Source organism: Sinocyclocheilus rhinocerous, unplaced genomic scaffold (assembly GCF_001515625.1).
Source record: "Sinocyclocheilus rhinocerous isolate Xijiao unplaced genomic scaffold, SAMN03320098_v1.1 scaffold942, whole genome shotgun sequence".
In the NCBI taxonomy this organism is placed as follows: Eukaryota; Metazoa; Chordata; class Actinopteri; order Cypriniformes; family Cyprinidae; genus Sinocyclocheilus; species Sinocyclocheilus rhinocerous.
Genome location: NW_015627890.1, coordinates 2,586,732 through 2,612,236, shown reverse-complemented (window position 1 = coordinate 2,612,236; position 25,505 = coordinate 2,586,732). Strand labels below are relative to the sequence as shown.

The 25,505-nt window shown below is 35.3% G+C and overlaps 1 protein-coding gene across 1 annotated transcript in view; it reads right to left on the bottom strand.

The window, feature by feature from the left end:
- Positions 1–3: 3 nt before the first annotated feature.
- Positions 4–25,505, bottom strand: part of otogl (otogelin-like) — a 37,525-nt gene continuing 12,023 nt past the window's right edge. Inside the window, exons 22-54 of the mRNA XM_016547597.1 lie at positions 24,905–25,043; positions 22,039–22,200; positions 21,767–21,880; positions 21,556–21,675; positions 20,724–20,840; positions 20,223–20,379; positions 19,288–19,314; positions 19,024–19,197; positions 17,735–18,013; positions 17,290–17,407; positions 16,317–16,396; positions 15,502–16,202; positions 14,258–14,435; positions 13,298–13,440; positions 13,182–13,205; positions 12,993–13,085; positions 12,532–12,715; positions 12,079–12,296; positions 11,189–11,330; positions 10,857–11,042; positions 10,561–10,773; positions 9,587–9,691; positions 9,395–9,502; positions 8,591–8,692; positions 8,374–8,478; positions 7,407–7,447; positions 7,227–7,290; positions 6,952–7,130; positions 6,427–6,531; positions 5,104–5,223; positions 4,973–5,018; positions 1,388–1,467; positions 4–1,197 (exon numbers count right to left, since the gene is read on the bottom strand). Of these exons, the coding sequence (XP_016403083.1) occupies positions 997–1,197; positions 1,388–1,467; positions 4,973–5,018; positions 5,104–5,223; positions 6,427–6,531; positions 6,952–7,130; positions 7,227–7,290; positions 7,407–7,447; positions 8,374–8,478; positions 8,591–8,692; positions 9,395–9,502; positions 9,587–9,691; positions 10,561–10,773; positions 10,857–11,042; positions 11,189–11,330; positions 12,079–12,296; positions 12,532–12,715; positions 12,993–13,085; positions 13,182–13,205; positions 13,298–13,440; positions 14,258–14,435; positions 15,502–16,202; positions 16,317–16,396; positions 17,290–17,407; positions 17,735–18,013; positions 19,024–19,197; positions 19,288–19,314; positions 20,223–20,379; positions 20,724–20,840; positions 21,556–21,675; positions 21,767–21,880; positions 22,039–22,200; positions 24,905–25,043 (4,825 nt within the window). The 3' untranslated portion in view covers positions 4–996. The remainder of the gene's footprint in view (positions 1,198–1,387; positions 1,468–4,972; positions 5,019–5,103; positions 5,224–6,426; positions 6,532–6,951; positions 7,131–7,226; positions 7,291–7,406; positions 7,448–8,373; positions 8,479–8,590; positions 8,693–9,394; positions 9,503–9,586; positions 9,692–10,560; positions 10,774–10,856; positions 11,043–11,188; positions 11,331–12,078; positions 12,297–12,531; positions 12,716–12,992; positions 13,086–13,181; positions 13,206–13,297; positions 13,441–14,257; positions 14,436–15,501; positions 16,203–16,316; positions 16,397–17,289; positions 17,408–17,734; positions 18,014–19,023; positions 19,198–19,287; positions 19,315–20,222; positions 20,380–20,723; positions 20,841–21,555; positions 21,676–21,766; positions 21,881–22,038; positions 22,201–24,904; positions 25,044–25,505) is intronic.

Genomic DNA, 25,505 nt, shown 5'->3' with positions numbered 1-25,505 from the left:
ACATGCAGGTTTATAGGTAGTTTAGTATATGCTAAGCTTATACAATTCAGTTCACTTGCAGCAGAAATCATATTTTTGGCATTATGGCTATAGTATGGAAATTCAAGTTCATCACGTCATGTTTTTTACAGACAGCTTAGACACAGACAGAGCACACTAAAAGTGCCAACACAACTAGTGAGTGATGGATGCGCCTGTCAAGCAACTGTGTGGGATTTCTCTTTAAATATCAAATGCCTACTTAAAGGCCTGTTTACACAAAGGACGAAAACTGTAACAATAAAATTGTTCTACAATCCACACCACAGCTATAACGCTAACGGCACAGAGAAACAACATCGTTGCAGAATGATGAACGATAAAAACATTGATTGACAGCCAGTCAGACTCCATGCTGTTTTGAAGAGCTTTAGCATTTAGATGGCAGATGACAAAAATGCAAAGCGTGCTTATAATAAACATAATGTTAAAATGTGTGTTGGTGTGGACGCTATTATAGTTATCGTTATAGATATCTTTATCATGATGTGATCGGGGCTTGAGACTGGCTTGTTTATTTTCTCTGTAATTAAAAAAATTAATAAGAAATGCATTTTTTGTTAGAAAAAGCACAAAGTTGCCATTTAAATAAAGCATCTGGTTAAAAGTTAAGATTTTAAAATGTATAAATGTATTTAAAATGTTAAATACTAAATATTGATTCTAATAATACTCTTCCCCATGTAATTTCATCATTTAGCAAATGTTAATACTAAAATCTAAACAATACACCAATTTAACAGCAGTTTGTTGTTCTTATTTGAATAAATGTTTGATTAACCTACTGTACTTGCAGATAAATTACAGATATCAAAGACACAACAGATACAGCGATGGTGTTAGTAGTTTGCGGTTTTACAGATACTGTACTGTATATGCAGTCGAAGTCGGGCCTGTCTGCGTCAAGCTAGTGCTCTCACTGAGATCTTAACTTTACTGCACACAGTCCGCAAGGAATCAGTTCCACTGGCATGAGCAGTCCATCGGCTCCTGGTAGTAATAGTCCACCGTAGTGGCATTTCGAGTGCAGTACAGCTGAATGATACGGTTTTGGAGGCCGTTCTCACGGCAGCACTTGCAGAAACGTGCATGACTGTTAATGTTAAAGTTGAAGATGGTGGCAGATGGACATTTTCCATCACATGAGTACACAGTCACCTGAAGAGAAAAATAAAGAGAGATGACGCTATTCTGCTGTATTTCATACATAACAAAAATAGAACAGAACAGAATAGTCCCAAATACAAAATACAACAAAACTAGAATAAATTAGAAAAGAACAGAATGTATAGCTGTAACAATAAGGATCATAGTGCTCGTAGTGTTCATGGTGTTCTTTCACACTTACAGGTGCGTTACTTCTACAGTCATCTTTTCTGATGGTGGTCCTGATGGCGACTCTCTTACAGGTTTTACCATCTTCTTTGCCTACACACACACACACACACACACACAGAAACTATGAGACTTACAAATAAACACAAACATGACATTATTTGTTTTAAGTCAACTTCAAACAATATTTAGAAGCCAATTAACTACTGTAATGGGACACTGTTGAAGAAAAAAATATGAAAAAGTATTACATTTAAAAAAAATTACATTTAAAATGTATTAAATAAAAAATAAAATTAGAAAACATGTCAACAGGACATTTTTATCCATCTGGATTTGACTATTATTATTTCCTATTACTGCTGTAACCTTACATTAACTGGTACTACATTATAAAAAATAGTCAAATATAATTATTGGCCTGATTTCAGAAAGGGTTGCATATACCTACTATACATATATATGGAAGAATGTGCAATAAGATCAGGAACATGCAATAAGACATTTTCATGTTGACTTTAAACATACTCATACAGCACTTTACAATATATGTAGTATTTTGTTCCATAACATTATTAAAAAATAAAATACATGTAAAAGAGCTTAACGATGTTTGGTAGGGCATTTTCGCAATTTTCACAAAATTCATCTATGATACGTAGTCAGCTGAGGTCTGCTTTGACAGCTAAACCAAGTACAGTTTAATCTTTTTAAATGTGGCTATAACAATGAGTCAAACACACACACACACACACACACACACACATTAACAGGCTCAGTGACTATTATTGCTGCACCTTGGGGGCTCTGCTTGATTGACATGTTAGTTACCATGGTGACATTTGTCTGACATTGATCAAGTGGCACCATTGAGAACTGAACTTTTCACCCATAATAATCTAATTTTTGTTTGAATAACAATGATAAAATGAAAGGCATTCAACTCTTTTGAGGGCAGTGTGAGTATTATAAATTTCAGGTTCATTAATTTTGACAGAGATTCTGGGGGTTGAAATGGAGCACAGGTTTTGAAGATTTATCGGGGGTTTCAACAGAAAATAAATCAAGACTTCACAGCTATGTGTTTGATATGGTGGGAGTGACAGCGGATGAGTGTGTTTGCAACACAGTTGTGTCTGTGTTTGAATGTTATACAGATGTTCATGTGTGAGTATTAAAGGAACAGTTAATAAAAATCACAATTCTGCCATTGTTCTCCCATACAATGATATTTCATTATAGTTCATTATGTTGTCAAGACCCCTCCCCCTAAATAAAAAAGTTGATTACATTTCAGTGCAATAAGACTTTTTTTTAGTAAAATCAAATGAAAAAAATTGAAGCCTATTTTAATAAGAAAATATAATAAAATAAAAAATAAATATATTTCATAAAAAATACGTTTTTTTGCAGCCACAGTATGAACATTCTTCCAAACTAATTTTGTTTTTCACAGAAAAAAAAAATAGTGTAAGGGTTTGAAACAGCAGGGTAAATAATGACAGAATTTCTATTACAGGCCAAATGTCTCACACACTTAATCAGGTTACTCAAACTAAAAGAAAATAACGGCAAGACTGAAAGAGATAAGTGTCAAATATGTTCTTCAAAACACACAATGTTATGAGAGACAGATCAAGTTAATTCAGTAGATGAGTGAGTACCTGTATCACAGTTAGTACTAGCAGTGGGTGTTACTGGACTAACGGAAAAAGGCAACAAACCAAGTCCAGCACCTGAGAAACACACAGGGGCAGGTTCACAAACTCACAAGTCGATAACAAACTCTTTGGTTGAAGTCGCTTGTAAAGCTTCCAGCACGCAGCACAAACGCAAGAGCCCCCAAACCAATGCGAACACACACAAACCTGTGCCCTCAAGTGCCCTCAAGCGTAAAAAGATGTACAGACCCACCGCTTACACAAAAATACATACCAGTTTGTTGGAAGCAAATATAGCCAGCAAAGGCACATGCCAGACATGTTGAGTTTTTCCTCAAAATCACCCCTGAATCCCTCTAGCATGCCATGCCAATGTAATCAAGACCACTGGCTCTTATCGAAGACTTTATTAAGAACAGATTCAAGCGGCATTTTCCAGTGTGCTTTCCTTGGTTTTAAAGTAATGCACAAAATACATACACGACTATTCAAAAGTTTTGGGGTCAGTAAGAAGTTTTTTTTTTTTGTTTTTTTTTAAGAAATTAATACTTTTATTCAGCAAGGATGCATTAAATTGATCAAAAGTAATAGTAAAGACATTCATAATGTTACAAAAGATTTATATTTCAAATAAATGCTGTGTTTTACTTTCTATTAATCAATAGATATTAATCAATGTTTTTTGAGCAGCAAATCAGCATATTAGAATGATTTCTGAAGGATCATGTGTTCATCATAAATTATATTTTCCATTATCTTAAAATAAAAAAAACAGTTATTCTCAAATGTAACAATATTTCACAATATTACTGTTTTACTGTATTTTTTGATCAAATAAATGCAACCTTGGTGAGAATCTTGCAAAAACTTTTACTGACCCCAAAAAACGTTTAAAATGTTCTTGATATTATTAGTGATAGACCAATATATCGATTTACTTAGGCTCACGCTTTTATGAGATGCAACTCAAGCCAATAAATGCTCAAATATTTGGTAAATATTTGTTTTTGTGCATTTCAATTAATTACTGTGCAAAATATAGGGTTCCCACACCTTTTAACCTATTAATTCCCATGACTTTTCAATGATTTTTCTAGTAGTTATTAAAGACAACTGGAAAAGGATTTTTAAAAATCATTTAACAACGAATTCACACAAAATGTCAAGCTAAACACAAGCAGAATTTCATATTGACTACGAAAATGTACATTATGTTTCTGTAACTTGTTTTTAGATTTTATTGTGAGATTTTATTGTATTATTTGTACTGTGAGAACCCAGATTTTGCATAAATATCATCATTTGATGTCATTAATCAAAAACTGAACCATGTGCCACTGAAAAACCCATTTTAATAACTCAGACACAAGTTATTACTGTACATAGTGAGTCTGATTGCTTTACCAATGAAGTTCAAGCTTTCAAGCTTTGCGAAAGTTATTCATCTGAACCCGTTTATACTGTACGTAAAGCACCAAGCTTTGTGAAGAGGCAGTTAAAAACCACAAACACCAATCCCATAGCACAAAATCCAGCCTGAGCCACAGATTACACAAAAGACAAAGATACATTTAAGAACGCATAGAGAGGACAACAGTACAGCAATCTGGCTTTCATTAGTATTTCATCACAAAAAACCCTGTAAGTACTTTGTTTTGTGCTGAAATCTATACATTTCTCCCCAGATCACCGCATATACAATCATTGAGGGATTGAGAACAAGGAAAAGCACATGAAATTGAAACTGGAAGAAAAGAATGAAAGAGGCCTGTGAGATGTGTACAGCAGCACTCATTTTTCCCCCGGGACAACAGGGAGCATCTAACCACAACGCAACCAGCAGCTAGTAAAGCCCAGCACTGCTTCTCCATCATGCTGTTCCAAACAGCCCCCAGCATTCCCAGAAAGCACAGCCAGCCCCAGACACACATACTTACATGTCTTACAGCAACCGTCCACATACGTCTGAACTACGCCTCCATTCTGAAACACAAAGCACTGAGGTTAGAAGCATAACAGCACAAACAGTTACAAAAAAGCTGAAGGAATGCACTGATTTTAGTCAGACCTGAATACATTCTGTGTCATTGAAAGGAGGACAGACCACTCCAGAGGCCAGAACTACTGCGCCTACCGCAGTCTCCATACAGTCAAAGCGTGTGCAGTTAGCCACCCATGAGCTTCCTGCCTGCAAACCACATCAACATACATGTTTTTGACCTAGTAGCAATACTTTTGTGGATAAATTTGCTGAAAAATGCCCCCAGCATATCTGACATCCATTTGTGCACATCCCTTAAAGAGGAAAATGTTCACAAATACAGTGAATAATGTTTTTTTTTTAAATGCAGAAAGTTTTGTTTCAAGGATAAGTTTAGGATTACATTAACCCTATACAGCCTACTGGATCAATGAGCTTTGTAAAAATCGACGCGTTTCAGAAAGGCGGGGCATAGAGGAGAAACAATAATGTACAGTATGTGGAAAATAATGTGTTTTTTGAACCTTAAACCGCATAAACACATTTCATTACACCAAATACACAAAATAATGTTCTTTTTGGCAACATCATATGACCCCTTTAATATGCAAATTTCTATGGACTCTAAATTATCAACATGATCAAATCTGTATATAGTTTATACTTTTTTAGCAAGTAAAAGGATCTTTAGTATATAATTGTAAAAACGTTCCTCTTCAGGGTTCACGTGTCTTTTTGCTGTGAAATCTTTACTCATTGTTATAAAGTTAACATAAAAATAACTTTTAGATTGTAGTAATATTTCAAGATGAAAACTTACTGGACTGAAGTAACTTAGGTTCATAATTTTTCAGACAAATCATGTTTAAATGTATCAAAAATTCATATCAGCCTTTTGAGGAATGTTTATTTGTACATATGTCAATTATCTTTGTATTTTATATGATCATAAAACTAAGCATTTAAATATTATCCAATAAGACATATTATTGCAAGATATAGAGTGACAACTAATATTTATATGCAATTTATGAGAGTAGTCTGCTGTACTGTTATAAAGATCTCACTGATTCACATTACAAGCTGCATTTCTTTCTCTTTTTTTTTTGGTCATATGAATATCAGCAACTGTACCAAATTGCACATTTTTACTCCTGAATAAAATTGAGGTGTTTTTTCCTCCTCGAGAATAAGCTCCATATTCTCCTCTATCATATGTGCCATAAAAGCCTGATGTTTCAAATATGATACTCAACAAAAAACATATATGCATATAGATTTGTTTTGAATACTTTGTCTAAAGGTTCAATAAACTGGTCCATTTCAAAAAACTAGATTTTTCTGACTATGATTTCATATCTCAGGCTTTACAAGGTTAACAAAAAGTACCAGACGGTGAGTGCAGATTACCATAAATACTTCTGTAGTCCCGTTTTCACTGGGATATGAGCATGAGATGTTTTTGCAGGAGCCACAGCACACATGTGGATCAGATGATGGGACATAAACCTGATGCTGTAGTAACAAAAATATAAAACAAAACATAAAAAAATATTTAAGAAAAAAATAAATACAAAAAAATTCACATAATATTGGGAAAATAATGTAATAATGTACATATAATATAATATAGTATATAAATAAAAAATGGGCCATAATCTTCACTTCTGAATCCAATATAATTTAATTTTACATGACTGTCTTCCACTGTCTCTCTAAGACATCTATACGTAGATCACCTCTGTTATGATTTACTAACCTAAGTCTATATTTGTACACTGAAATATTTTAATTAAAAGAGCTATTTGTTTTTGTCTTTCATGATATGTGCCTTTTAAATGTTCATAAATTTAATGGAAAATCATGCAACTTTTAATACATGGGGAAGTATCTGTTAATACATATATTGAAAGCTGAATTAGTCATGTGACTTACAGGTTCACACTTCTCAGAGCAGTTGGCAGTGGTGACCTCCATGGCATAGAACCCAGTGCTGGGGTCTTTATGTGTGAGGCACTGAACAGTGTAACACAGCTCCCCCTCAAAGTATTGCACCATAGACTGGCCCGGGTTCAATATCGTCACACCCTGAAACAGACAGACGTCTGCCTTCTCTACACACACACATACACACAGAGACACATAAACACGTTTCAGTTTGATTGAATAGTGAGGCATTTGGAGTGTGTGAGTGTTTGTTTGAGTCTTACTGCAGTGATACAGTGGGCATCCACACGGGCCGTCGGGGTCTGGTTCCTCCACTCTCACTTCACCCTTTAACACAAAGGTCACGGTATAATACGGTGGTTACAGGAGAATTCACTATGGCAACAAAATGCACTATATACACAGTATTCACACAAACAGAATACATTTTTTAGAACACTCACCGCAGTGCAGACAGGAAGTGTAACGTTGTGACACTGACATTCTAAAAACAACAAATGTTACAAATGTAACTGTGTGTAAGTATACAAAAATGCTTTGGCAATAACATTTTAAAGTGATGGCATTAAATGGAACTTCATTAACTACTGGATTCATAAACTACTGTTCAAAAGTTTGGGGTGGGTAAGATTTTTTACTTTTTAAGTCTCTTCTACTCACCAAGGCTGCATATATTTTTAATGCAAAATATTATTTATTTTCTATTTAAATATATTTTTACATATAATTTATTCCTGTGATGGCAAAGCTGAATTTTCAGCATCATTACTCCAGTCTTCAGTGCCACACAATCCTTCAGAAATCATACTAATATGCTGATTTGCTGCTCAAGGAACATTTTGTATCATTATAAATGTTGATAACCGTTGTGATTTCAGTTTTTTTTGATGAATAGAAAGTTTATGAATAGAATAGAAATTTGATGAATAGACATTTATTTGAAACAGAAATCTTTTGTAACATTACAGATGTCTTTTCTGTCACTTTTGATCAATTTATGTATCCTTGCTAAATAATAATTCCTTTAAAAATCTTACAGACTGTAAGTGTACTATGATTATCATGCGATTTACACTGTACTCATGGCAATAGCCCCGTACTTTTTAGTGCAATATTTCTGTATCTGTGTACTTGTTTTAGTTTAGCTATATTTACGAGAGAACTGTTGAAAAAAATATCCACAGAAGTTTTCTAAATCTACAAAAAATAAAAAAATAAACATCCACAAAAGGAATAATAGTACATAAAGGGACAAAATAATGCCTTCTAAAATGTCAAAAGGTGAATTTGAGAGTTTGAGTAAGGGTTATTCTGTAGTAAGTATAATTATCTTGATTATCTTCAAAACAAAAAGAAGTCACAGGGAAGTCACTGTTTAGATATCTAGGCAAGCGTGCATGTGTCCAGTACCGCAGTGTGTCTCAGGGCAGCAGTTGTCCGGCACGGGTCTCTTCACCAGCACAGCTCCAGGAGCACAACTCACACTGGGCTCAGGACACAGACTCATATCACACACTGAAAGACCAAGACACAGACTTTAAACGCATCATGTTTCTCCTTTCATTACGAAACACAAAATGACGGGGCACTTCAGGACAGTGACTGCTTGTGTGTTTGTTACAACTACCACAATGATACTGTGGACAGCAGTGATTAGTGGTGTTCACATCCACAGCCAGTATCTCTCCAGGCAGACACACTGGTATAGGTTCAATACAGGACTCGCACACTGCAAAACATATGCAAATTATTACTATAGCATGCCATCATAATATCACAGCCGAATTTTATATAAATATGTTTTACATTATAATGTATATTTTAAAGTATTATAAATAATTTTATATCTTTGTGTATTTATATACATTGAATATACATAATTAATTATATATACTATATTCAGGCTTCAAGCAGTACACAATTATTAATTATAATTCTTTTATCTTATGTTTTATCAAATGCTTAGGTCCTTAGGTTTTAGTAAATTATATATATATATATATTTATATATATATATGTGTGTGTGTGTGCGTATTATTTTATGTGTATTATATGCATCATAATATGCATTTTCTGTATCTTTGTATATTTAAAATGAATTATATATACATGCTTCAAAACAGTACACAAATAATGTACACTTGGGATTTTAGTTTGATAATTAAATTTTTTTATAGTTTGGCCTTTTGTGTACATAGAAAAAGTCTTAGATCTTTGAGTTCAGCTCATGAAAAATGGGGGCAAAAACAAAAGTGTTGCGTTTATAATTTTGTTCAGTGTGTATATATATATATATACATATAAAATACTAAAACAACCTTCTGATAATTATTTTATTAATAATTATAATTTAATATATAAATGAATGTATTGTCAGCATAGAGATGAGAATGTCAGCTGTAGTATTCAAGTATTTATAATATATTATTACCACACATGTAGCTGTAGCAGCAAGCGTGTGCCCCTCTGACCTCCACCAGGAATTGATCTTCTCTGCAGATCGGGGCAGGAACAATCTGGCATGCCAGCGGATCACATTCTAGCAGAGACCAATCAGAAGACTGACCTTTGTCCACTGACCAAATAAACAGCCAATCAGAGTAAGTATTACATGAGCTCTTACCACATCTGTATTCGGGACAGCAGGACAGAGCGCTGTAGCCAATCACCAGCTTGTCTCCATTCTCACAGCTGGGCACTTCACTCTGACAGATGGTGAGGTTACATTCTACACACAAAGACACAAGCATTAGTCATGCATATTTTGGTTCATTTTCTTGGAAGAAAAATACTGTACATTTTTAATGTGCATATCTGATTTGTTTTGTTATTCATTTGGATGTTTTGTTCCATGTCGGCATCTAAGGACTTTCAGGACTTTTTGATTTTCATGGCAAGAACAAAAACGGGTAAATAAAATAAATAAACATATTTAAAAAGTGAAAGGGGACAGGAAAACAGGATAAAAAAAATTCATACAGAAAGAAAAAATCTAAATGTTTTTTATATTTATACACAATTGCAGAGTAAAAACACTAATTTAAAAAAAAGAAAAAAAAAAAAAAGAATGTGAGATTAGCATTAGACATTAGAGCTTTCCAGCTCATAGTATATGTGACCCTGAACTACAAAACCAGTCTTAAGTCGCTGGGGTATATTTGTAGCAACAGCCTTGTACAATACATTGTTAAGTAAAGATCATGTTCCATGAAGATATTTTGTAAATTTCCTACCGTAAATATATCAAAACTTAATTTTTGATTAGTAATATGCATCGCTAAGAACTTAATTTGGACAACTTTAAAAGCGATTTTCCTCAATATTTAGATTTTTTTGCACCCTCAGATTCCAGATATTCAAATAGTTGTATCTCAGCCAAATATTGTCCTATCATAACAAACCATACATCAATGGAAAGCTTATTTATTCAGCTTTGAGATGATGTATAAATCTCAATTAAAAAAAAATTTACCCTTATGACTGGTTTTGTGGTCCAGGGTCACATATTCATATAAAAAAAAATAGTGCATCAAATGTGCCAGGATTGTACACTATTTCTGACGGATTTGTGAAGTATACATCCATGTGTGTTTATACCACAAATCTTCTTAGGACAGCAGACTCCTTCCTCCAGCACATCAACTGCATACTCTCCCTCCCTCTCACACAGCAGGGCAGGTTCATAACTGCACTCGGGTTCCACAGGAACCACACTACCATTCTCCAGACACTTGAACAGACAGCAGCCACGCAGAGAGGCGTTCCACACCTCACCCGGGGCGCGTGGAGCACCATCGTTATCCGTACACACTGATCACATGGAAATAACAGGCCATTAAGGCAAACAGCACTTTCTTTTGCATGCAAGCAAACGCATAGTGTGGCATTCTCACCGCACTGGTCCTCGGTGACACAGAAGGCGGAGTCTGCTCGGTGCAGGATGGTGCCGCTTTTACACACGCACTCCTCTCTGATAGAAGAACAGGTGCTCTCCTCGTAGTAATCTCGGTTTTGACATGTTCGAGTCTTACATGTATTCACACAGGCTTTATATTCTTTACCAGGAGGACATTTGAGTGCTGCGTGTACAAACACATACACATATGCAAAAGTGAATAAATATGCCACCAGTCAAAAGTGAAGCATTTAAGCAAAAACCTTCAGATGGTTTTTATGAAAATGCGTCCAAACATTTGACTAGTAGAGTATCTGTAAACACACTCACGGCAGAAGTTGCTTTTCCTCCAGCTGAAGCAGATCTGATGCGTGTAACAAATGGCCACATAAGCAGCCAGGAAGTCACACTCATGCTCTTTATAATGTAGGTCACCAGCCCATATCTTATCACAGAAGTGTTCTGGAGAAACCTTCAAAACAACATTTGGAAAAATAATCCATGATAAAATGGTCACATGTAGGGTAAGCATGAACTTTCACAAGCCAGTGGGGATGAAATTTCTCTATATTTCCCCAGAATATCAGCACTACGTCAAATCAAAGGAAAAATCAGTGTTGTTTCAGTACTATTTATATACTATTATAGTATTTATTAATAACTTGAATTAGCCTTTATTTTATATTTCAGGTTTCCTTTTAATTTGTTTACTTTAGTTATTTTGTTATGGGCTTTTGCTACTATTTTGCTTTGATTTATTTTTATTTTAGTATTTTTAGTACTTCAACTTTTCAACTTTTTCAACTTTTTCAAACTTTTACTTGCTTTTAATTAGGTTTTAAATTCAGTTGCCAAGGCAACATTTCACATTTTTATGTTTTATTTTTTTAGTTTTTAATCTAATATTTATATTTTATTTATTTCAGCTTTATTTTTTCATTAATGTAAATGATCTGTAATAGTTTTAGTTTTAGTCAACAATAACAACATAGTTAAAAATAGGGGGAAAAAAGGGGAAAACAACCCCTTTATAAGGATTAATACAGTATGTGGGCCAAATTATGTATATCGAAAATGTAATGATTATTTAATTATTTAAAATGTGAACAAGCTAAATAAGATTTTATAGCTAACATTAAACACTCGTATTTACAAACAGCTTGTGCAATGGATGTAAGTGGGATGTTTGCACATGAATATGTATTGCTTGTGTGTTGTACCTTGTGGTGACATTTAGAGAAAGGTCTCTGGTTGAGCATGGTGAAACATTTGGAGCAGTTGCCGGTGGTGCAGTTGTCTCCCACTCTGCGGAAGTAATCTGTATCCTCTGACGTATCCACCATCCATCCGTGCAGAAACACTGGGATGTCCTCAACATCCCGGACCACAGTACCGTTGGGCAGCCGCAGGTCATCAGCTGGATTACCATCACAACATCCTGAGAAAGAAAACAAAATACATCAAACACACTTATATGACCAAAATGACCGAAGGCTGTTATTAAAAGCAACATGAAAAAACACATTCAGCTTCCAGAATGTGACATATTTCAGAACGAAACTAAATAGCTATTCATACAGGGTGGGACATTTTTTATCTGGATTTGGACATATTGTGAAAAGTAGGATATTATATTATTATTCGTCTACAAAATGCGAGTACAATACACTGACCACAGAGCCCCCTAGTGGAGGTGTTATCAGGAGCCGTGTACTGTAGGACCATGATGCCAGTGCTGTGGTACCACTTTATGTTGATCCCACCAGGTGTATTAATGATGTACATGGTCCCGGTGTCATCAATATGGAGGTTCTGTCTGGTGAGAGGAAGCCGGGCCGTAATCTGATTCACCAACACCTGTGTCAGATCAAACCATTGTTACACAGCAACGTAAATCACATTTATGAGCCACAATTAAGCGGAGACACAAGATGCATGAATTATGATACAATTTTGACTTTTAAATAAATGAGAATTTCTATTGCAATTTTTTGGGATTTTACTCAGCAAACCAATTTTATATTATGTAATGGCTGCTGAAATAATAGCTAATATAATAATACAGGTTTGTGTTTTGTTGTGTTCAGAACAACATGACTTCATGACTGAACAGGTCAAATCTTGCAGGCATTACCTTCCGGTCCAAGCGGTTGACCATAATTCTGTACGATTGAGTTGTAATGTTCAGCTTCTTAAAACACAGACCAGAGGTTCCACCAGAGGGAGTCTAACAGGAAGAGAGAAAGTAAACGAGCTTGTCATCCTCATTAGGATGATTATAATAGATAACATTTTAACATAAATATGCTAATAACACACTCACGGGTCTTCTGATGTAGTTCACACTCTGGAAGCAAAAGTCAAGCATTTAATAAAATGTAAAAAGCATATATAGAAGACCGCATATTTCCTCATGGTAGAGTGTTAGCTTGGGTTTACCTCACTGGTTGGGCATTTCTCAATGTGCCCGACCATTTTCTCTCTGGGCAGGTGGACCAGAATATAAGAACCGATATCATACAGAGCCACATTATTCCCATCAAACGTGATCACACGCAGGTCAGAGATTATAGAGCAGCGACCTGACAGAACACAAACACAGTCAAACATTAAACACCAATAACATGATAAAGCGTTTCTGAAGAACACTTTATTTAACTTAATCAGTGTTGTTATTGTTAACTAAAACTATTAAAAATTGTTTTCAGTAACTGAAATAAAATATAAATATTAGATGAAAAACTTAAGGCCTGTTCAAACCAAGAACGATAACTATAAAGATAACTATTAGTTATTAGTTATTAGATATTATTAGTTTCCACACCAATGCACGATGATGTTCTGTTTATTATAAGCGTGCGCTGCATTTTTGTCATCTGTTGCTTTAAATGCTTGAGATCTTTAAAGCAGGATGGAGACTGACAACAAAGTTTAGTGTTCATCAGCTGGAAAAAAAATTGTTTTGAAAGTGATTCCAATGATATAATTTCTCTGTGTTATTATCATTGTGGTTGTGGCTATTCTTATAAATTTAGAATGATTTTTAAAACTATATATTAATCGTTATTGTTATATTAATCAGTTATAGTCCTTGGTGTGAACAGACCTTTAAACAAAAAAAAAAACTTGAGTGAAAATTAGAAATGTTGCCTTTGCAACTAACTGAAAACTAAAATTGAAATTGAAAATAAATCAAATCTATATACTGTAGAAATATTTTAAAAATACTAATTACTAAAAATAGCTTAAAAATGAAAAAGAAAACTAAAAATAGAGAAATAAAAACTTATTTAAAATATTCATAAATACTATAATAGAATATAAATAAAACTAAAACACCACAGATATAAACACCTCCCATCTAGAGCAAATCTGAATGGTCATGTGTGTATGTCTTACATGGGCACTGCCACAGTGGGCAGCAGGGGTCTGTGTTAGTCTGGATCGGGGTCCCCAGCAGGTTGCACTGAGGCTGGCTGATGTTGTATCTGCAGTGCTGAGAGGAATTATGCAGCATCAGCTGTCCATTAAAGCAGATGTACTCACTGCACTCGTCAACACGCAATGAATATGGAGGCTGTAAGGATACAAAACAGAGACGTTCACGAGTTAGAAAGCATATAAACCCTTCCACCACCAAAAACTATATGATGATTTTAGAAGGGATGCATTGATTAATTATCTTTTTTGTTCTTGAGTTATATTATGACAGATTTATCAGTTATTCACTGTACCACATCTTAACCAAGCTGACAAGCAGACAGGAATGACTCAAGAACAAAGAGTTAAGACTGGTAGAAGTGTTCACCCTATGTAGATTAATGACTCATTTTGAAGATGTCAGGGAGGGAAACGGGAGACGTCAACTCTCACTTTTAGTACTGTTGAATCCATCACTGATATCTCAGGGAAGATTAATCAAAACATATTTTTCAAAACATATCAAAGGCAAAACTTATTTTTCTTAGAACACTCAGACATACTAGGGATTTTAACAATTCTCTGATTCTTAATCTTTAACTACAAGTTGTTGCCTGAACAACCACTGACTAATTACACCAATTTAAGTCTCATGAGTCTCAGGTGGACATACAGGTAAGTAAGTTTTTTTTTTAAAGTTTCATTCATTCATTTTATTGACTTCAAATTCAAGGATTGAGTCAACAAACGATTCTCTGAATAAGTTAGTGAGCTATTTAACCGATTCAAACAAATTCAACCCATGAGATCAAGACTGATATGTGTGTTTTAGTTTAAGTTCTACTAATATTGTTATCTGCTTTTGTAATTTTTATTAGTTCAGTATTTTTTAAATATTTCGATTTAAAATATTTAAGCTCTAATCAATTTTTTTCTGTTTTAAGATTTATTCGTTTTTTATTTTATTTCAGCTTTATTTAAATGAATGAAAATGATTTTTAATAGTTTTAGTTAACAATAACAATACAAGAAAGATGTCTTGTCCATTAAATGTATTTGTATTATGGCTATTATTCATTCACTGTTTATTCAAAAACCATTAAAAGACACTAAGAACATTGTTCCATTTCATATTTAAAGTATATTTTACCATGAATATCATCAAATACTATAAAATGAAAATATTTAATAAGATTGAGCAACCCTAACACACAAACTCTTACAGTGCAGGGCCCTGTGGGTAGAAGGAACGGAGGAAGCACTGTTGTTATTCCTGCTGTCTCCGGTGAAGGGGAGGGTGAAGGCATTATCTCAGAGGTTGTTGGTACTGCTGCTGTAGTAGTCGAGGGCTCCTCGGTTGTCGTGGAGACAGATGTTGTCTCCGCGGTGATGGTTGTTGAAGTCGGTTCTGAAGTTGTGGTCTCAGTTGTAATAACAGTGCTGGTTGTAGCGGGTGGGATGGTGGTTGTCGGAGAGGTCGTCTCTGGTTCGGTGGTGGGCTCGGGTGTGGTCATCACCTCTGTGGTTGAGGTAGATAAAGTGGTAAAAAGTGTTGTTATGGGCTCTGTAGTGGGCGTGGCTGTGGTGGTGGGCGGGGCAGTGCTGACTAGAGGGGGTTCTGTGGTTGGTGGAGAGGGAGTTGTGGGAGTTTCAGTGGAGGTGGTGGTGGCCAAAGTTGAAGAGAGTGTGGTTGGTGGTAATGTGGGTGTAGTTGGGCTGCCAATTAAATCCTCTGCTTCCAAAGGTGTAGTTATGATTGTAGTACTGGCAGTTGTGCTCGGAGCGGTGCTTGCTGTTGCCGTTGTGGTGGAGGGAGTTGTTGTGGTTGTAGTTGTGGTTATAGGAGCAGAGGTCGGAGCCGCTGTGGTTCTGTTTGATCGGGTCACGAACATGTAAGGAGTCGGAGTTGGAGATAGTATCACACCTGCAAGCACATCAGAAACAACACAGGTGCTAAGACAAATCTAACAGTGTGCATAAACGTTTATAAAAAATAGGATGATGATGAAAGTGATGCATATGATGGATTCACACGTACAGTCTTCTTTGTAAACACACCGCCTGGTCACTTCATCCAACAGCATAGACTTGGGACAGCGTGGAAAACAACCTTCAACCCTAAACCAGATCAGAGAGTGAAAGACAACAGATTTGGATTTTGACTTTTTCTGAAGAAATTGTGAGGGTGAATCTCATAACAATATGTCTAGGTCATGTTTCCTCATAATATTAGATTTTGCATAAAAAACATGAAGCCTGTTTAACATTTTCTTATGCATTGTGACATGATTTTCATGACAAATAAGTATATACTCACCCCAAAAATATCCCAATATGTCCAGATGTTTTAGTTTTTTGGTTTATTTTTTTTGTAGTCCTCATTATCCTCATTGATGATTTTCATTAAAATTGTATTTTAAAGAGGTCGTTCACTGGTTTTTGTAGGCTTGAAACTGCCAGAATTTTAAAAGACGATATCTCAGTTTGCATTGACCTTTCAGCTTCGTAACTTTGCAGATATTGTTTATGCTCAAACAGCAACATTACACACTAACTAACGTTAAAAAAGTGATTTTTTTTTAATTAAATTAATTAACCATGATTCATTTTGTGACTTCAAAAGTTTCAAGAACTGTACTGTATGTTCTACAGTTAAAAACAACAGTTATTGAGGTTATTAATGTTAAAAATAAAATAATTTTACATTTAGTATTTATTATATTTATATTATATTATATAAAAATACATTTCCGTTTACATCTAGATTTCATGTGTTTTTTTTAGCATTTTAAATCAGATTAGTTTGATTATTTTAATATATTAATAATTTATTAATTTAAATCCTTGAGGCCCCGTCCCCCTGAATGAAAACCACTGTCCTAAAGACTTCATTTTCATAAATATCTTTCTTTTGGTTTTGAAACATGACAATGTATAATACCTGCCTTAGCAAGCACCTTTTGTATAACTGTCACATAAATTATTATATTAGCATATGCACATGGTCTTACGGAGGTAAAAACTGGCAGCGTGTTGCATCGGGGTCGTTGCATGTTTTCACACATGGACTGGCACATGCATGATATTTCCACTCACATATCAAGCGGTAGGGGATCACAAAACTGCTCTCTAAAATGCAGGAACACAATCATCATAAACATTAGAGACATAAGAGAAAGCACTGCAAATGAGGTTGGTAAGCTTGTAGGTTTATAGGAGTTATTTGATTGTATTTTTGGTGTAATATGAGCTTATATGACATGCATCTGCAGAAATCCACACTTCCAATAAGTCTGTTTCCAGTAAGTCTGTACAAGTCTGTGTCTGCTCTGTTTAATACATTGCATTATATTTAAATCCATTCCATAATCAGTGCAGGTAATATGGGCCTGATGGTTAGATAAATTATACGTGCACAGTACATTTGATATATAGATATTTGCAGACCGGTCTTACCCTCAATGATAAAACTGCTGCTGATTTTGAAGGTATATGAGTGGTCGTAGTTCTGAGCTCGTGCGTGTGTATGAGAGAGAGTGAGGAAGACACCCTTCTGACTGTGCAACTCAAAGGACGATCGACCAGGTAACCACAGGCCCTGGTGGTGGATGAAGGTCGCCTTACGTCGGAACTCTTCCCCAGGCTGCCAGTGTTCCAGTCGTAACCCACGGTTCCCAGTAACACACAGAAAGTAGTTGGGCCTCTCTGCAGACTCCAGTGAGACAACAGGAAGTCCTGAAACAGTGCAAAATACCAAATACAACATCAGTAGATGCTACTATTCAGCTTTAGAATAAATGATAGAGATAAGCCACATGTAAAAAAAAAAATTCTTTCAGAGGCTGGTCGATTTAGTTCAATTGTCTAATAAGATGCAGACATATGATCAGCTGAGGACAAAAAGGAAGGAAAACCTGTTTTCCCCCATTCAGTATAGCTATACAATAATAATAATAATAAATCAATAAAGAAATATGGTAACACTTTATTTTAAGGTGTCCTTGTTACACATGCTACATGTACTTACTATTATAATAACAATTAATTATGCATAATTGCATGCAAGTAACCCTAAGACAAACCCTAATCCTAACCCTAACCATATAGTAAGTACATGTAGTTAATTAATATTGCTCAGTACTTAAATGTATAATTACACCATAACAAGGACACCTTAAAATAAAGTGTAACCAGAAATATTACGATTGCAATAATGCTACTGTAATGCAAAAACTTTTAAAAAAATGTAATAATAATAAAAATATTATTTAAAATAATATTTCAATTGTATTTTCAATTGTAAAAATTAAACAAATGAATTAAGAATTATGTAACTATTGCAATTAATATTTTTATACTGTAAAATAAAAAGATTATAAGTATTATTATTATTGTTGTTCGATTTTACAGTACAACAGTAAAATAACATTATTAATATTTGTCTTAATTACTTCGCTTTCAAATGTTAAATACAGTGGTTTTATTTTGACAACAGATTTGATTCTCATCACAAATTTGGGAATGTGGTTGGCATGTTAAGTTTTCAAATGCATAAGCTCATATGCGCTTGCAAAGATGGAGTTTGTGTGGAGCAGCATTTAATGCAAACTAATCCACTCCAAAAAACAACAGATCATTGTATTTTGCAGTAAAGCATGTGTATGATGCATATTAGTTTTAGTCTTTTTCTTCTGCAATTCGTTTTGCTTTTTGTTTTCCTGTTGAAGTGAAGAGTATGTGCTCACTGGAAGCTCGGTCCTTGTATAGTCCAGTTGTGATCATGAAGTGGAAAATGGTGCTGGGTTGAGCGTTGGTCCTCAGAAGGGGAAACACTTCACCGCTGCTCACATTCGCCCCAAACACACATACAGAGTCATTCTGCTCTGCACTAGACAGAGTGAACGGACCCTCTCCCAGCTCTAACCAAGCATACATAAAAAGGTTAGGGCAAGATCTTCTGGTGCTTACAGAAGTATTCTAGGCAAATAAACAGAATAAATCATTCTTACCTTGGTTGTAATATTCACAGTCATATGCTGTTTAAAGAAACATACTTATATTAGCCGCAATCAGGTTGTATTATGAGTCTGCATGCGTTATTTCAACATTACCAGCTTAAAAAGCAACATGAAACAGCATTAGCTGCGCATTTAACTTTTTTAATGTGACAAATCTGCAACTGAAACAGAATACAGAATCAGAGTCTGGTTATATTAACACATCCTGACAGCAAAGAGAAGCAGTCTTGAAAAAGTACAAACTGAATGCTGGGTTAGTTTTGCATTAGAAATGTTAGTTTGTCTATGCGTACAGTATTAGGCTCAAAGACGAGACATCTAATTTCGGTGTCTGCATCAAATTAAATTGACAAAAAAGACTTGATATACATAGAAAGCATATTAAATGTAAGTAATGCGTCGGCTTTAATATTTCAAATACCTTTTGTGAATATAAAATGTCAAAATATGGATGTTGAAATAATGCTCCATCCTCAATCAGCGTAACAGATATACATTTATGTAAAAATGAAATAACATACTCATTCTGACCTATACTTTAAAATATGAAAATATGATCATATTAAATTTCATTATATTTTAAATGATAAAAAAACTTAAAAACTGCTGGCAAATGGGTAAAACCTAGTGGTTTGCAGGGTAGTGGCAAAGATTGGTAAAGATTTAAAATGCAATTTATTAGTTTTTAGGGCTGCACTATGATCCTTAAATAGAGTTTTTTAATGTAATCTAATAATTCTGGATCTAAATATGCCTACCAAAATAAAATAAACCAAAATAAAATGTAATAGGACATATTCAAATTTAAAGCTGAATTATACTTGAATTGTTTTGATGCTTGAAACCCCCTTTTCGTCTTTGACCCATTAACCTACAATGACGGGTCAAAAGTTCATTTGCTTCATTATGTGTGTGCTTGTACTCACGACACACGGTGGGGGATCTCCAGTTCACCGTGACACCATTTTGACAGCATTTGTGTGCATATGCTGCAATACTGGTACACAGACATTCACAGTCACCCCCACGGTTGCAGTTGCAGGTGTCCGTTAGACAGTTCTTATAAAACCAGGTCACATCCACCTGAGGGACCACAAGGATTGGTTACGCACAATAAATGGCTATCTAAAATCTCAATTAGCCTGTCATGAACACACAATTGGTTATGCAACACACTCAGGACTACTGACTTCCACCTGAATATGTTAATGGTGGATTGTTCTAGCTTTTCAAACCTATACAGCCCCCTAGTGGTCAGATTTTGAACAGCAACCGTCTCAAAGCTTCTATCTATCAGATGGTTCATCACAGGCAGTGTGTGTGTCTGTCTCATGCCGTCTGCCAGCCTGTGTGTGGCTGTAGGTAAGACGTGGCCTATTTATCTGTAGGCAAAATGTGTTGTTATACCCCAGAGGAGAGCTGCTCACCACATTGTGACATGGAGCAAATACGTCACTGTAGAGAAGGCCGCACTCCCGCTTAGCATACGGCTGCCGACTGAGATCTCCTTCACACAGTCTGCGAACTACAAAGTCGCTCTCACACTGCGCACACATTAACACATAAAAGCTGTTTAGTCAATCTAAACTTCAAGTGTAACTCAGTACAGTTTACTATGCTTTTACACTAGTAATAAAAGTATGGAAGAAACCATGGTTAACATGAAATTTTTTAAGAATACATACTGTATAAAATTGGGGGTCAGTGAGATTTTTTAATGTTTTTAAAACAAGGCTTTAATGATCACCAGGTCTGCATTTATTTGCTCAAAAATACAGTTAAGTAGACTAATATTGCGAAATATTATTTTATTTTAAAATGTAATTTATTCCTGTGATCAAAGCTGAATTTTCAGCATCATTACTCCAGTCTTCAGTGTCACATGATCCTTCAGAAATCATTCTAATATACTGATTTGCTGCTCAAGAAACATTAAAGTGATAGTTTACTCAAAAATGAAAATTACCCCATGATTTGCTCACCCTCAAGCCATACTAGGTGTATATGACTTTCTTCTTTCATACGAATACAATCAGAGTTATATTAAAAAATGTCCTGGCGCTTCCAAGCTTTATAATGGCAGTGAATGGCTGTTGGGATTCAATAGTCCAATAGAAGTCCAATAAAGTGCATTCATCCATCATAAAAAGTACTCCACACGGTTAAAAGCTAATTTATTTTAAAGAAAAATCTTACTGACCCCAAATTCTCTAACAGTAGTGTACATTTAGTGTACTCCAGTATCCTGAAGTGTCATACCTGTCCAACAGCCCAGCTGTCTCCAAAGGCCTGTGTGTTACTGACCTCCATATGTCCAGCTGTGGTCATGTCATTTACTGTTACCATGTCAAAGTTTCCACACAAACCACTCATTTGACCCTAAAAACACAGCCAAATACATTATAGTAAGATACATGGTTGATATACAGTATAAAATTATACTGATGATCGAGAGAAAACAAGCTCTGACCTTCCACTGGGGTCCAGCACGAATATGGACAGTGGTCTTGCGGTCCCATAAAATGGTCAGATCTTGAGCAGGAAAGTGGACCACAGTGTAGTATCCCGCACCCCACAGCTGAAACTCATATCCTCTTCCCACAACAGTAGATGAGCTCTGACAAGCACAAACCAATTCAAATTGACACAGATTACAGTAAATACAGACTAAAAGATATGCATATGAACTTAGAAACAATTAGTCTCCTAGTTTGTGAAAGGACAAATGTGCTATTAAACAACTGAAGATGGGTTATGTCTTGTACTCACAGGTTTACCAGAGTTGTCACTGAAGTAGATTTTAGTGAGGCCAACATAGATGAGCAGGTACTTCATGCAAACAATCCCACTTTCATAGCAATCTTTATTTTGAGCCATGATGGACACCTCCGGATCACTAACACTCTACATATAGACACAAGATTAACACAGGTATAGTGAGCAATCGATGCATGACTCATTATCATCTCTGGCTTCTTTCACACTGTCAGTTTCTGGGATTGACAACTGCATTTAGTTAAAGGTGTGAGTCTCGAAATGTCCCGTTCACACAGCAACTTACAGTAGCGTCTCGAATACTGTCTGTATGAACGTGCAACGGGAGTCAAGCCTGTATTCCTTACCAGTAACCATAGCAACAGTGACCAAAGTAATATCAAAGATGCCAACGTCCATAAAACTGAAAGTCTTATCACTTTCTGACATGACAAGAGTCCAATCGAGATCCGAGTTCATCCGTCAAATCTTCATTAACCGAATACAAACCTAAGACTTTTTAAAAATCTCTATGGCTACGTTCATACTGTCAGTTTTTGGGATTGACAACAGCATTTACTTACAGGTGTGAGACTCAAAATGTCCCGTTCACACAGCAACTTACAGTAGCGTCTCGAATACTGTCTGTATGAACGTGCAACGGGAGTCAAGCCTGTATTCCTTACCAGTAACCATAGCAACAGTGACCAAAGTAATATCAAAGATGCCAACGTCCATAAAACTGAAAGTCTTATCACTTTCTGACATGACAAGAGTCCAATCGAGATCCGAGTTCATCCGTCAAATCTTCATTAACCGACAGCAGACATAGCAACAGTGACCAAAGTAATATCAAAGATGCCAACGTCCATAAAACTGAAAGTCTTATCACTTTCTGACACAATAAGAGTCCAATAGAGCCGCGAGTTCCTTCGTCAAATCTTCATTAACCGACAGCAGATTTTATATTTGGGTGGAGAGGTGAGCATTTGAGGGGTGGGGTTTTTTTTTTGTGAAATCAATATTTTTATTCAGCAAGGATGCATTAAATTGATCAAAAGTGACAGAAAAAGACATTTATAATAAAATCTCTAATCAAGTTAGTCTAGTCTAGTCAACTCTAGTTCAAGTAAATAGTGTTCTTTTGAACTTTCTATTCTGAAAAAAATGTATCATGTTTTCCACAAAAATATAAAGAAGCACAACTGTTTTCAAGATAATAATAAGAAATGTTTTTTTCAAATCAGCATATTAGAATGTTTTCTGAAGGATCATGTGTCACTGAAGACTGGAGTAATGATGCTGAAAATTCAGCTTTGCATCATAGGAATAAATTACATTTTAAAATATATTCAAATAGAAAACTGTTCTCATAAATTGTAAAAAATATTTCACAATATTACTGTTTTTACTGTATTTTTGATCAAATAAATGCAGCCTTGGTGAATATAAGAGACTTAAACATTTTATGACAGTAAAATCACACTGACCCTAATCTTCTGAACGGTAATCCCATCCCAGTCTCATCCCAATGGTTGAGCAAGAAGCTGATATGTCGGACCTCTCAAACAAGCAATGTTTTGAAAGCGCCACAGAGTCACTTTGTTTACACTCTTCAGGAATTCAACCAATGAATGTCTTAATTATAGATCTATATATCCGCATATTAAATTAGGATAGGAGAAAGTAATTTAACATTAAAAAGTGACATCTTATTTAAATTGCTGATGCATCAGCTCATAGGCAATATTATATCATATGTGAGTGTGTGTGTGACTAAAGCCATTTCTTTTTGTCGTGATGGAAAAGTCTGTCCCCCGGGTAGATCAGTAGACTCCTTAGAGAATCACTGGCCTTTAGGAGACACCAAAGTCTATTCACCTGCACCTTAAGCATCCACACACACACACACACAAACGACGCACACATGCATACACACTTTCTCAGTCATTAAGGGCAGTAGCAGGTTGCATTGCGTAGGCTGATAGGGAACAGATTGCTCTTTGTTATGTGCGGCTCTTTGCTGAGTTTCTGTGCTGGGACTGACATTAACTCTGGCTCCATTACCACAGCCCTGTTCTAATTAAAAATCCCCTCTGATTTCCCCAAGATTAGAGGCGGTAGAAGCAGATCTCTTTTCCTGCTACTTTATCCGTCCCTACTGAAGACCGCAACGTGTGAGAGCACGCACACACTCTTTGGCCCTTCGTTAAAAATTCTTCAGATTAAAGGTGCAACACGTTCAACTGGTGAAACGCACCCTTTGTTGAAGGCAAGCTGGGAAGCGCCTCTCCACTTGGTCCTAAGACCAGCACACAAGGCAAACGATCGTCGCCGTTTTAAAGAACTTGTACACAAAGATATGCTTACTCTTACATTTAAGCTTACCCACACAAAAAAGCACTATTACCATGGTACATGTCCAGAAACCATGGTAAAACTGTCGACCACTGTGGGTTTTTTAAATGACCGATGGTTATAACTACAGTGGAGGGTGGGCAATATACAGTAATGCCTGTAATCTAAAAATGGTAAATACCATTTAAAAGTTTGGGTTAAGTAAGATTTTTTTTTTGCAAAATACATTATACTTAAGTATTATATGCATTAAATTGATTAAAAAAAATGACATTAAAGACATTTATAATGATTAAAAAACATTTCTATCTAAAAAAAAAAAAGCTGTTCTTTTGAATTTTCTACCGACCCCAAACTTTCAAACAAAGTCTCTAATTTCAAAATAGACAGATATCAGATTTATAGGTCTGGTCAACACATGTGTCTAAACAGCATGGTGCATTTTGGCTTTTTTTTTTTTTTGCTAGAGTCACAAACAAGCACACTCAGGAAGTACCTTGACCAGGTAAACCTGGCAGTCGCTGACATAATCATACTCCAGGCCATCAAATGTGTGGTAATGTCGGTCACTGTAAATGGTACACACAGCTGGACACGGTGAATATGTGCAGTTAAAGAACCCACGATGACACACACTGGAAAAAGTCAGAGAAACCAAGTGAAATATTACGGAAATATACACACATACACTGTGATTCTGCAATTAGAGGCTTTTCTGATTATTCAAACTATTGAAAAAATTTTTATTTTTTCTTACAATGTTTCTTCTATATTAAAACAACTATCACATGTGGAAAAAATATATAATCACGGCCTTTACCAACCATGAAGTGAATTTTGTTATAATGCATCATAGTGTGGATTTTTTGTTATGACTTGTAATGGTGATGACATTTATAATTTTTGGGAGACATTTTTAAATGTTTGGGGTTGGTAACACTTTTTCAATGTTTTAGAAAAGAAGTCTCTTATGCTCACCAAGGCTGCTTTTATTTGATTAAAATACATTAAAAATGTAATGTAAAAATGTAATTATTCCAGTGATGCAAAGCTGAATTTTCAGCATCATTACTCCAGTCTTCAGTGTCAAATGATCC